Source organism: Macrobrachium nipponense, chromosome 16, assembly GCF_015104395.2.
Source record: "Macrobrachium nipponense isolate FS-2020 chromosome 16, ASM1510439v2, whole genome shotgun sequence".
Lineage (NCBI taxonomy): Eukaryota > Metazoa > Arthropoda > Malacostraca > Decapoda > Palaemonidae > Macrobrachium > Macrobrachium nipponense.
The window spans coordinates 37,305,460-37,318,456 of NC_087209.1; the positions used below are offsets into that span (position 1 = coordinate 37,305,460).

Sequence of the window (12,997 nt, forward strand, 5' to 3'; positions counted from 1 at the left end):
ATTTAAAAACTCCTATAGATTAAATTTAACCTTCCGACAGTCATAAAAGGAAAAATGTTTCACTGACATACCCCCCAAATAGGGTCAGCTTCCTCAGGATACATATGGAAGTACTTCTCGCCTAGCTGCAGAGGTGGTATAGTTCGCAAGACTAAATTGGTCCAGCATTTGACAAATTTGATCACTGACTCAAAAGTGTACAAAGCCAGGCGGTCATTCCCATAATTACTCAGATGTGTCATAAAGATGCTTATCTGTAAAAGTTATGGCCATAATTAATGAATACATTTCATAACTGTTCACTTGAAAACCAAAAAAAATTTTGAGACTGCAAGCTTATAACATAATATAAAAAAAGATTCTTGTCTAGCACAAACAACTTGGCAATGATAAATATTTTATTCAAAAATGAAATATGAACAAAAACTTATGCATGGAATGAAATTTAACTAATACTAACAATAGTAACGAGCAACACTAAACTGGAAAAATATAATTTTGTAAAGTGTATGTATATTCAAAATCTTCTCTCTTAAACATATATTTCTTTGCCAAGATCATCTTTTTCAGACTTAACACTGCTGCAACCAAATTTGTTAAGCAGGCAGCCCTATGGGAGTCCAGAACTGTCCCATTAGCATGCAGAGCATTCTTCCACAGAACAGGTAACCAATTTGCAAAAAAAAGAAATGGAAGGAAAAATATCAAGCTGAGGCTTCCCCATATTTACTAAACTAAAAAAAATGAATATTAAAAGAACTTAGTTAAAGTTACCACAACAATCCATCAATGATAATTTTGTACAAAATTATACAGTACAGTGGACCCCTGTATTCGCGTTCTCCGGATTAGCGGACTCGTGCATTCTCGCATTTCTCTCTGGAACATTTCCCCCCATTATTCGTGGAAAATTCGCATATTCGCAGTATTTTTCTATGAGAAATATCAAGAAATTCCTGGTTTATTTTTTTATCAATTTCATCATAAAATGCACTTTTTGTGATAAAACTATTAAAAAAACCACACATAAAAATTTTTAGTGTGTTTTTCTTGAGTTTTAACTAACAAAATAGGCTGTTTTCAGTGTTTTTATAGGGGTTCCAACTATTCACAGATTCTAACTATTCGTGGGGGCGTCTGGTACACATCCCCCGCAAATACGGGGGACCACCGTACACAAGAGAACTGTACTGTACATAATAAGTATAATGAAACAAACATTGTCATCCTACTGTTTGTTTTTGTTTGTTTGTATGGTGTTTTTACGTTGCATGGAACCAGTGATTATTCAGCAACAGGAATGTCATCCTACTGGTAAAAGCTCTACCATAAAAAATAAATATACAAAACTGTAACAGAAACAAATTATAAACACTTTAAACTTACTGGATTGAAGACAATTGTCTGAAACAATTCTCCACCATGGATACTGGAGTCTAACACCTGACGTCCTCCCGGGTATTTATCTATGAATATTGTATGGGTGAAAAGACCACAAGTCTGCCTTGGCAATACCTGTTTGACAACAGAAAAAAAATACAAGTCAAAACATGTTTTCTACAGCTAAGGATCTTTCTGCAAAGAAAACTGATTACAATCATTGCCACAGCAACTAGTGTAAACAAGGTATGCATGATAACACAGACATAAAAAAAGCAATTCTAATATAAAAAACTATAAACTCCCACCTACAGTAAAGATAAAGACCTGTATTAGCAGGGATGGTACAGTCCCGGACAAAACTCCTTTCCCCCTGATCTGAGTTACTAGTGAATATGACAACATCTCACTCTTTTGCCATTCAGCCGAGAATTGGAAAAACATACCTTGGGGTAGTTAAAACTATTCACTTTGAATTAAGAAAGGATTGTCTCTGACTGTTTGAATTGGAACAATGAACATTACGAATCACAAGTCAGTCATCGGATTTTATTGTCTTCACCTATAAATACAGTCTAACTTTCTTGGGTTGTTTACATTCAAACACAAAAGTTAAACTGTCATACTGCCATGCACAATAAAGGATTTATTGAAGCAACAGCCAACTTGATCCTAAACAATAACTTTACAAGGGAATTCTTATAATTCCACAATTCATGGCCCAAGATGTGCAATGTAATAATGAATTAATGGAAGTGGTAACAAAGTTCTAAAAGCTGAGGTAATCGATAGCATGTAAAAAAGTCACAGTAGTAAGTCTTGGATGTCCAGAACTTGGAAGATCTGTTACCATGACAGATTCATCAAATCGCCACAACCACAGACGAACGGCTGTCTTTGAAATGCCTGTCTGCCTAGAAATCTTTCCCAACATTAAATCTTGCAATATGCAAACCAACAAATTGCTCACACAGGGCATTAGCATCGTGTTGTTATCTGCTTGCCATTGACACACTTTAATCAGTGAAGCTTAAATCTGAATTCTGTCATCAATTTTCAAGCCAATAAAAAGTTACCTTATCATTTCTTATCATTACTGATAATACTTTCTTATAGGAAATGATTATTAAATCATGTGAAATATTTAAAAGTAGATATTCATAATTTGTTAAACAAAATGTGCATAATCTGTAAACAATCTTAGGACTGTTTGGTAACTAGGCTACCTCATTCACTTGTTATTCATGGAAACAATATATTTTGAGTCATATTTCTTTCACAGTGAGATTAGATTTTGAAGTATTTCTCGAAAAGTGTCATTCTCCATGAAATCAGGAAATGTGTTTTTCTACATATTGCTATATTTTTTCTATTAATATCTAAAAGATATAAATTTTGGGGAGCAGACATGATTCCATTTGGTAAGTATTGGCATTACATAGTTTTACCATTAACTCTCACTTTTTATCTCTAAGAAATGTTTTCAAATTTGTTTATGATTTCATTCTCTTATGATTTAATTTCGAGACATTTAAAATAGAAATTTGAAATATGTTAACAAACAGGCAGCATCTTAATTAATTTCTCTTCCAAGAAAGAAATGGAGAAATGCAGAAGTTATAATGATTTAGATGATAACAATTCTTCTTTTGCAAAATATTTCTGAATAACATATCAGCTTATCATAAAGCGACAATCTTTATGTTGGTGACTTCTACCCTAAACTAGGGTAACCAACAAATAATTGAGAACTGTTCCTTACAATATATATATTGTAGTATTCATGATTCATTCACAAATTTCATAAACTGCTGCAAGACTGCAACAAAATAGCAAATTTTTAATCAATTTGCATTTTTCGAAGCTTGAAACCTGAGGTCATAACAATAGGATAATCTTCTAGTACATGCTGGGAACCAGTTAAAAAAATCAGATTGTAAAGCAAGGAATCTGTGGCACCTGGCAACCCATACGTATACAAGGTGGAAGCTGATCACCGACCAAGCTTGGGCCCTCATGACACATCAATCTTTCTTTGACCACCTCGAAGAGTAGCCGTGTTGCGCTCTCCTTCCCAAGCCGGTTGCTTTGTTTACCGGTACATTATTTCTTTGCATTTTAGAGTGTGTCTGTCCTTTGATCATGGATTCCTCCAAGAGTTCGAAGCCCCATCAACATATGTGTCTGGGAGTTCAGGGATTTCCATGTTCCAGGTTTTTGGCTTCTTCTGTTACAGATCCCCATTCGACTTGCAGTAAGTGCAAATTTTTTTGGTACTATCTCTAATCCATGGCCAGAATGTCGTGCCTGGCCTAAATCTTAGTGGAGGGCTTTCTATAAGAAGAGGGAACACTGGATGGTTTTTCGCCCCCCCAAGTGGAGATTTAGGCTTATCTATAGCTATAAGGACTGCATGTTTTCTATTGAGAACCAGGATCCTTAGCTTAATTCTCAGCAAGTCAATATATTACATATAATATTAACAAGAGTTAAGCATATTTGATACTATTCATATCCCATGATGACAAGCTCCAAAGTTCACAACCCTACCTTAAAGAACATGGGGTGATGAAACAATATTACTAAGGGTATTCTTGAAGGGTTTAGGATTGTTTAGCTTGTTTATGTAGTAATTCCTTGAGGGAACACAAAACTTCGAGCATAACTCACAAGCCAATATGCATACAAAATAATATTCAGATTATTAAACTACCATACATTTCCGCGTATAAAATAACCTTTGGATAAGAGGAGGCTAAAAATCATGGCAAATTTTCATGAATTTATCTTATATCTGTAGTATGACGACTTCTAAATTACAAAACCAAAATATTTTTTGGAGGAAATTGATTATTTGCAAAAATTAAACAGTAAAACTACATTTATAATAATGATGACTTATATAAAAGTTGTTTTGCTTGTTGTATCCAATTACAGTATAGTATTACGTATTATCATATTGTTACTGAATTACAGATAAACATCGTCATTTACATTTGATATTGTTTACACCCTCAAAATCTCGGGTTGACTTGAGTATTATCTATATCTTCATTGCCATTATTTTTTAGAAGAGATATAATTCGAGATACCTTTTATCGTAAGTTAAGGGGGCCGGCCGGCTAATGCACTTTTTATAGGACAGGACTTGATATTCATACCACTTAATAAGGTGACTTGGGACATCTCCAAACCGCATATGATTTTCACCTCTGACCTTCGGTTTTGTGACGCCAGGGCGATTTATCCAGAAAATAACCATTTTTCAAATTCTATCTCCTCCCTTGATATTTAATATTAAGACCTGGGATTACTACCATATAGAACCTGATGTAGACCTCCAATCGAATGAAGAGTTTTTTTTCTAAAAGTCATTTTTTTTGCTAGATATGAATTTTTCAATATGGTAAAAAAAATAAACCCTATAAATCAGGAGAAAAAAATTTATAAAAAAAATACGAAACCAAAAATTGGAAAAGGGCTTGATTTGATTGTTCTATAATGTCTTTCTGAGTTATATACCAAATTCCAATGTTATAGCTTTAAAACTAAGTGAGAAGATAGATTTTGAAGGTCAATAAGTATAGTTTTGAGATACGGGCGTTCAAAGTTTTCCTTCGTATTTCTATAAAGACAATGTTAATAAATAATGATTATTATGAATGTATATTTCTTTTTTGTGTATTAATAAACCAAAACATTTTTATTTATCATAATTTAATCATAAATGATGATCCCTTTGCTCATATCGCAGCCTGGGGCACTGCTTGAGGCAAGATGGGGCACTCCTTCTACGCAATTCTCTCTCCTCTTCACTAACTCGGCTTATTACACCGAATTTTCTTCTTCTGTAGTTTAGCGAGATGTTTTCTTTGTATTTTCCTTTTTGGCATGATGAAATTCTTGCCCGAAACAAAGATAACAAACGTAAAATGGAAGAGAATGTCAAGAGGTGAAACTTGAAGGCGTACTCTTTTTTTTTTTACAAAGACAATTTAATAAATCATGATTATTATGAATTTCATATTCCATTTTGGGTATGAAAACCAAAAACTTTGTTATTTATCATAAATGAAGATATCTTTGCTCAAAGATCGTAGCCTTGGGCATAGTGTGACGTGTGCTGTCAAGCAAGACGGGGGCGTTACTAAGCAACCCTCCCCTCTCTCTTCACTAACTACGCATATATTATGATATTCTGTAATAATACTTGAGCGATTTTTCTTCGTCTGTATGTTAGCAAGATGTTTTCCTTGTCTTTTCTTCATTGGCATGATGAAATTCTTGCCGAAACATACATAAACATACGTAAAAGCGGGAGAATGGCAGAGGTGAAATGGAACGTGTAGACTACTTGAAGTCTGTGATCGCACTAAATCAGGACTGGACTTGGTAGCTGAGCCTGAAGTCTCCTTCTCGACTCGGGGAATGTCTACAGATGCCATTTCTCCCAATTTCTTTGACAATAATTATCAAAATTTACGATAATAGAAGAAATATTGCATTTTCTTGTACGGATCAATGTTTTAGGCTTATTGAGTTACGATAACTAATTACCCTGTAACTACGAAAGTAAGAGGAATTTTGACGAAATATTTCGTATACTTATTCTCAATTGCCATATGAAGCTCCATGAATTTTTTCATGACTTTGCATTTTTCGCCCTATACCACCATATATAGGGGTTCCGGCCGGCCCCCTTAACGAAGTTTGTTTGAAAACAGGCACATATTACTTCATTGCACAGGCAATTTCTCCAGTTCCAAACATCACTTAACCGCTTGGCCGTTATTAGTTTTATTCACCTTCGGCTATAACCAGAAGCTTTAATTTACTAGTATTCTTTCTTGAGATCTCCACTGCATGAGGGATGAACAAAAATGTATTTTATTTTTGCTTATGGAAGCCATCATTAAAAATCAGCAAGGTTTAACAACTTGACAACTGTAACGGAGCTCTTAAAAACGCTCAAGAGTTACGGTAAATGACGTTAGTAATCAGCTGTTTCTCAATTCGGGTGTTTATGTCATACGTTTACAAAAATCACTTCATCCAGAATTCTAAAAACTGGAATTTTTTGCTGGAAGAGATAGTATCATTAGTATTACAGTTGATGAAATGGGGAGAGAGAGAGAGAGAGAGAGACACCATTGCCTCAGTTAGGATCTTACACTGATAGATATCCACTTGCTAAAGTCAAATAATAGTTGTATTGAGAATAATGATAATTTTAATAAAACTTATTTCACTGTAATCATATTGCATGTACAGTGGACCCCAAGTATTCGCGGACTCACACATTCACGGATTTCTCTCAGGAACGTTTCCCTGCATTATTCGCGGAAAATTCGTGCATTCGCGGTATTTTTCTATGATAAATATCCACAAATTCCTGGTTTTTTGATGAATTTCATCATAAAATGCACTTTTTGTGATAAAACTATTAAAAAAACCATGTAGGAAAATTTTTAGTGGGTTTTTCCTGAGTTTTAACTAACAAAATAGGCTGCTTTTAGCATTTTTATAGGGGTTCCAAACATTCACGGGTTCTAATTATTCACGGGGGGGTCTGGTACGCATCCCCCGCGAATACTGGGGGACCACTGTATTATCATATTACAATATATGAACAGCGATGATGCGTCATTTGCATTCTACTTTTGTTTACATTCTTGAAATAATCAGCTGATCGCATTTTACCTATGTCACCACTGTCTTTAGTTGCCGAATTGAACTTAATATCACAATTTGTCGAAAATTGTATTTTTCCTAACTATACAAACCTAAGGTCCTTTAACAACAGGAATATACTTTCGGCGTAGCTGGAATTACGGCCGTTGAATCTTAAACAAGGTGGTTAGGCAGTAACTACCGTGGGGCAGGCTAGCCTGCCCTGATGTAAACACCCCACTTTGCCTTTCGGTCCAGATTCAGATTGAGGGGTGGCATGAGGTAGGCATATTTGTTAAAGGACCTCAGGTTTGTATAGTTAGGAAAAATACAATTTTCAACAAATTGTGATTTGTTCCGATACGTAATACAAACCTTTCGGTCCTTTAACAATAGGAAGACTCACTGATTGGTGGGAGAAATCTGAGTGAGTCTCTAGAATTGATTGGAGTTCTGCGCACCTAGGCTACTTCTCCTGGTCGTAAGAGCGAGGAGGAGTGCCCTGCTGCCTCTGACAACTTGATTGGAGTATAGGAGCTGCGTGATCAAGAGTCAGACTTCTGGACCTTTTTGAAATGAGTGAGGGATCGTCACTCATCCGAAAAAGGGCTGTGAAGAATATTGGCGTCGGAGACATTAATGCAAAGTTCTGGGAAGGGTTTACAATATTGTCAGTCTCCTTCCTCCCATTGCTAGAGGAAGGAGCGGGATTGCTTCTATGATTCTGATAAGAAACATAAATAAGGATGATTATGTATAGGCTTACCGCATCAATCGTCTGACCAGCCAGTGTGAGTTCGAGTCCTATCCTCAACCCAAAGGACGAGGAATGGAGAGACAAGGCGTGGAAGGGGGAGAGCCAGTCACTCTCGCATCCTTCTTTCCTCTAAAACTGCACACCATGGATGAGATGCAACTTGTCCTGTCAAGGAGCTGAGTAAGCAAACACAACTTGCAAGCATCCACCACTGGTCCAGGGAAATGAGGTTCCAAGGACCTGTGGGCAGTTCCGGAGGGAAAGAAGGATATGGTCGCGATGACCTATCCATCTTCCTGTCCGACATATTCTTCGGAGTGGTGTCCAGTACCCATACTGGTCTATCCGTCTGCAGCGAAGTGTCTCGCGGTCTCGTATCCCACTGCAGCGAAGTGTCTTGCGGTCTCGTATCCCACTGCAGCGAAGTGTCTCTTCGTCTTATACGCGATTGCGGCGAAGTCTCTTCGTCTCCGCAGTGGATAAAGACACCGACACTCCAGGACGAAGTAATAACTGATCTGGAACAACCGATACAAAGTCCACAGCATGGCTCGTGACGGTCTTGGATGCTTCGACAGCTGCCGACTGACTGCGTTCGGTTGTGTGAGGCGAGTTGTCCAAGCATCCAAGGCGTAGTCACGTGACCCTCGCCTTTTGAAGGGTTATGCCGAGAGACCATACAAATCGTCTATCTGTTGCCACCGATGCCGGAAGGCGAGATTATGATTCTCTCAAGGCATGTGCCCAACAGGCGAAAGTCAATTGCCTTCTAGAGATAGAGGTCCTGATGGCAAGACAGAAGTTCTCATAGTATGTAGTTGAATCTACACTAAGGAGAAACAACACTATGTGCCACTGAATACAAAGGTGATAGGTGATTGCCAACCTACGTCTTCACAGCCGAATCAAGAGAAGTAACTCTCAAGATTCTGAATGTAGAAAAGTCCCGCCGATGACACCAACCTGCGAAGACGGCTTAATCCGTGATTTACAAAGGACTGAAAACGCTAAACCGCTACTTCATTGTTGTTCAGTGAGAAGTCGGAGTTGCAATGAAAGCGGAGCGCTTTTCAGTAATGAAAACACAGGGATTGTACTGCCTGAAGAACTGCTTCTCATGGGCTGAATCATCTTCTTCTTCTTCCCAGCTTTATCCTGGGAGGACATCTATATACTTGGAAGTAGAGCTGGCAGGGCAGGGAACAGGCGATGTCTTCCGTTAAACATCTACAACTCGGGGTGAACAATGAACAATTGCACACCTACAAAAATGAGATGTATTTAGAAGACAAACTCAGATGTCAAGAAATCATTCCGCATTATCGCAGCGCCAAGTGCGATGCAGCAGGAGACTAGGCTACAGACTTCTGTTACCGTGCGGTAATGGAAAGATGATAGCGAGTCTATTGAGATATCTCAGTCTGAAAATTCTCGCAATGTCCAAGGCGATGCAGTAGAGATGTTCATTCACATATGCGAGAATTCAAGCCAACCAGACACCTAAGTCTGTGATTGCCGGGCAGAGATTCGGTTCGGTAGTCAATCATTGCAGAGGAGACATAATCCGACCGTGCTATCTCGGAGAGCCAGCTGGTACTGGGCTGTGGCAGGCAGCCCATACACCGCTAGCCCTTGCTCACTCATCATCCTGAGTTGCCAGGTAATCCATTCCAAGAAGGAATGCGTTCGGCTAGAACCATCGAGCACAAAAAGATACGCTCGAGGATTTGCATTTAATCGAAACGGATTTCGGTGAATGCAAACGCTGAGGTGTTGTTGTCGTAACAATACCATAAGTATCTCAAAATCGAAGCTGGTAACTCCTGGGAGGTTTGCAGGGCAGTCCCGAGTTGCAGTTCAATTAAGAAGATACTATTCGTCTCGGTCACAACCCGTAGAGTTAACTACGGAATGTGCCTACACCTCGGACAATTCAACTGATAACAGAAGCATGTCGCAAGGGCAATATACGTAGTATATTTGTAGGTTCCTGTACATAGACCTCCATCCTAAATTCTCTTCCATTCGAGGAACAAGAATAAGGACTGGAAGCCGACACCCTTCATTCTTTAATGAAGAGAGAGAAGGAGAAGTTTTCCCTGAAGGAAGACTTCTATGGTCATAACAGGATACCGAAGACGATAGTTCGAGCCGAACTGGATGTTCACACCAGTTCTTCCCTATCCCGGGGTTGGCCGCCTACTGAGGCGACGGACCGTCAGGTCCATCCAGGCTGAGCCCCTCCCGAGATATTCTTCGTTCAGCAGCAGTGCTTCTCTCGAACGCTAGAAATTCCAGGAATTCGAGTCTTCAGTGAGTTTCCCGATTATCGTAGTAACAATTATCTGGGATTCTCGTCTCGCCCACTCTGGACCGTGGTTTCCCCAAAGTATTTGCAGATTGTAGAAGACCAGAATACTCGGAGAGTGCTAGAAACTCCGAAGAATTCTAAGCACTCGGCGAAACCCCCACCGAATTCGTCAGACGATCGATCATCGGGTGGTGGTCCTCCCGATTCCTGTAGAAATCGAGGATAGGGCAAGATCCTTCCTCAACAACGGGGACTAATGTCCGGTAGGACCCAAAGGTCCCTCCAGGAACGCAGTCCCTGACGTGGAATCCTGCGGAGAACGCTCTGCAGGATCTCTCCCCTTCCCTTCGCAGCCATAGGGAGAGGGGGAATGGGGGAGGAAGACTGGATACTCACTCGCCTTTCCAGTGGTGCTAGAAGTCGGAGAAGCGAGCACGGGCAGCCATCATTGTGCGGTGATGGCCGCTCAGTCTAGAAAAACGTTACCGTCTGGAGAAAACGTTTTCCCGAGGAGGGTTACGAACTCGTACTGTAGGCTAAACGTCTGCCACCACCGTGACCGTCGTCTGGGTGGGGCTGAGTGAGCACCTGACAGGAGAGAGCCGATACCGTCCTCCGACGCGTCCCAGTCCTCGTCGAGGTCGAAACCTCTCAGGAGGACCGAAGGGGGAGCCCACCCGGATCTCTGTGTGCATGGTCCAGCCGGACCATCACATGAACGGGGGTGATGGTTGAAGGGACAGGTGAGGGAGACCTGACGCTCCTACCCTGTCTACTAGCAGAACCAGTGGGCTGGGAGGACTGTAGGCGATCACCAACCCACGGTGGCGATCGAGCTGCAGGTCTGTACCAGCGGTCTTCTTGCGGAGAAACGCTGGACCAAGGAACAGAGCGTCGATCTCTTATGTCAGGGGAGCTGTTACAAGAGCTCCTCCCCTGCCTACCAGCAGAACCGGTAGGCTGGGAGGACTGTAGGCGATCATCAACCACGGTGATGATTGAGCTGCCGGTCTGGACCAGCGGTCTTCTTGCAGGGAAACGCTGGACCAAGAACGGAGCAGCAGTCTCTTCAGGAGAGCTGCTGGCGATCGGGCTGCACCGGTTGAGCGGCTCTCCGGGGGAGAGCGGCTAGACCGAGAGCAGCGGCGACGGTCCCGAGCGTCAGAAGAGCTGCTGCTGGTCCCCCTCTCCGCCCGGTCCCAGTGGGAGCGGCAGTCAGGGGACCGGCAGACTCCGCTGTCGCGGTGGGAGCAAGGCTTGTTCTCACGGCACGTCATGCACTTGGTCCAGGCGACCGAGGGGATCGCTTCCTTGCCTCAGCCCGCGACCAGTCTGGGACCATCACGTCAACCCTGGGTACCAGTGGCTCGCCACGTGAGCGATTGCTGGCCTGATGGGAGTCACCTGGGCGACTCCCACCAGTCTTCCACTCCGTGCTTGGATCCTGGCGCCGAGCAAACTCGGTTGCCTGGGTCTTGGCTGCATAGTCACCCGCAGGTGACCGTACACTCGGTACCTCTCGCGAACGAGAGGCCGAGACGGTGCCTGGCATCGAGGCAGAACCTCTGGTGCCAGGAGAGGAGGTACCGGTGTTAGCCGGTACCTCTCCGGTCCCCGTCATCTTCTTCCTTGCGGAAAGAGAGACGGGCCCCATTCCCAAAGGAACAGGAGGACCAGCGGAAGCCCCAACTGTCCCACCGGAGTGGGACAGACCCTTTGAGGTCTCTGAGCGAGACTTCTTAGGGGCGGAGGAGGCTACCTTCTTCTTTTTCGGCTGGGGGGCCTCGGAAGTCAAAGGGGAAGAGGCGCAAGAAGACAACAGCGACACCTTCCTCTTCTTCCTGGACTTCCTCCTCTCCAGTTCCTCAGGACAACCAACAGGTCCTCCATCCAGGACAGAGTTGGGGCACTTGCCGAAGCAACACGGCCCAACTGCACCTGTCCGGAGGGACCTGCGGGAGTAGCAGTGGAGAGAACGCTTCCTCGAGGAGGGCTACGAAACTCCTACCTGGCAGGTGAAGTGTCTGCCACCCCCGAGTCGTCTGGGTGGGGCTGTCTCTGAAAGAAAAGGATTAATTAAAAGAGGGCTGGATGGCCCGCCTCCACTGGTCTCTGCGTGCCTGGACCCACGGGAACGTCACGTCAACCCTGGGCACCAGACGATCGCTACGAGAGCAATCGCCAGTCTGGCGAGAGTCACCCGAGCGACTCCTACCATCTTCCGCTCCGTGCCTGGGTCCTGACACGGTGAGCGAACTCTGCAGTCTGGACCCTGGCTGCACGGTCACCCATAGGTGACCGTACACTCAGTAACGCTCGCAAGCGGGTGGCCAAGACGGTTCCCGGTCCGGAGGTGGAACCTTCGGAACCGGGAGAGGAGATACAGCGGTAGCCAGTACCTCCATGGTCCCCGTCTGCTTCCTCCCTGAGGAAGGAGAGACGGGCGGTCTCACCGGAGCGAGACAGACCCTTAGAAGTCTCACGACGAGACTTCTTAGGGGGGAGACCCCCTTCTCTTTTACGGCAAAGCCTTAAAAGTTGAAGGGGGGGAGGCATGAAGAAATGATGATCTCGAAGAGGAGGATGACGACACTTGACGAGCTCTCTTCCTCTTCAATTTCTTCTTCTGCCAGACTTCTACCATGAGGAGTAGATAACCTCACAGGGCAGCACGACAGCTTCGTCCAGCGACATAACTCCCGGGTAGTAGTGTTAATGAAAATTATTATCAGCAGGGGATCAGTACACACACTCGAGGATCAGTACGCAACACGCTACGAGTCATAGGTACAATTCCAAGGTTAGGATCATAAATACGAAGAGCATCCAACCAATACTGCTGAAAACACAATCACCACTAGTCTGTAAAACCGAAGTGA

General features: G+C 42.6%; 1 protein-coding gene across 1 annotated transcript in view; it reads right to left on the reverse strand.

Moving 5' to 3' along the window:
* Window positions 1-12,997, reverse strand: part of LOC135195668 (bifunctional heparan sulfate N-deacetylase/N-sulfotransferase-like) — a 77,642-nt gene that overhangs the window by 22,848 nt on the left and 41,797 nt on the right. The window contains exons 4-5 of the mRNA XM_064222049.1: window positions 1,387-1,515; window positions 72-254 (exon numbers count right to left, since the gene is read on the reverse strand). Coding sequence (XP_064078119.1) covers window positions 72-254; window positions 1,387-1,515 — 312 coding nt within the window. The remainder of the gene's footprint in view (window positions 1-71; window positions 255-1,386; window positions 1,516-12,997) is intronic.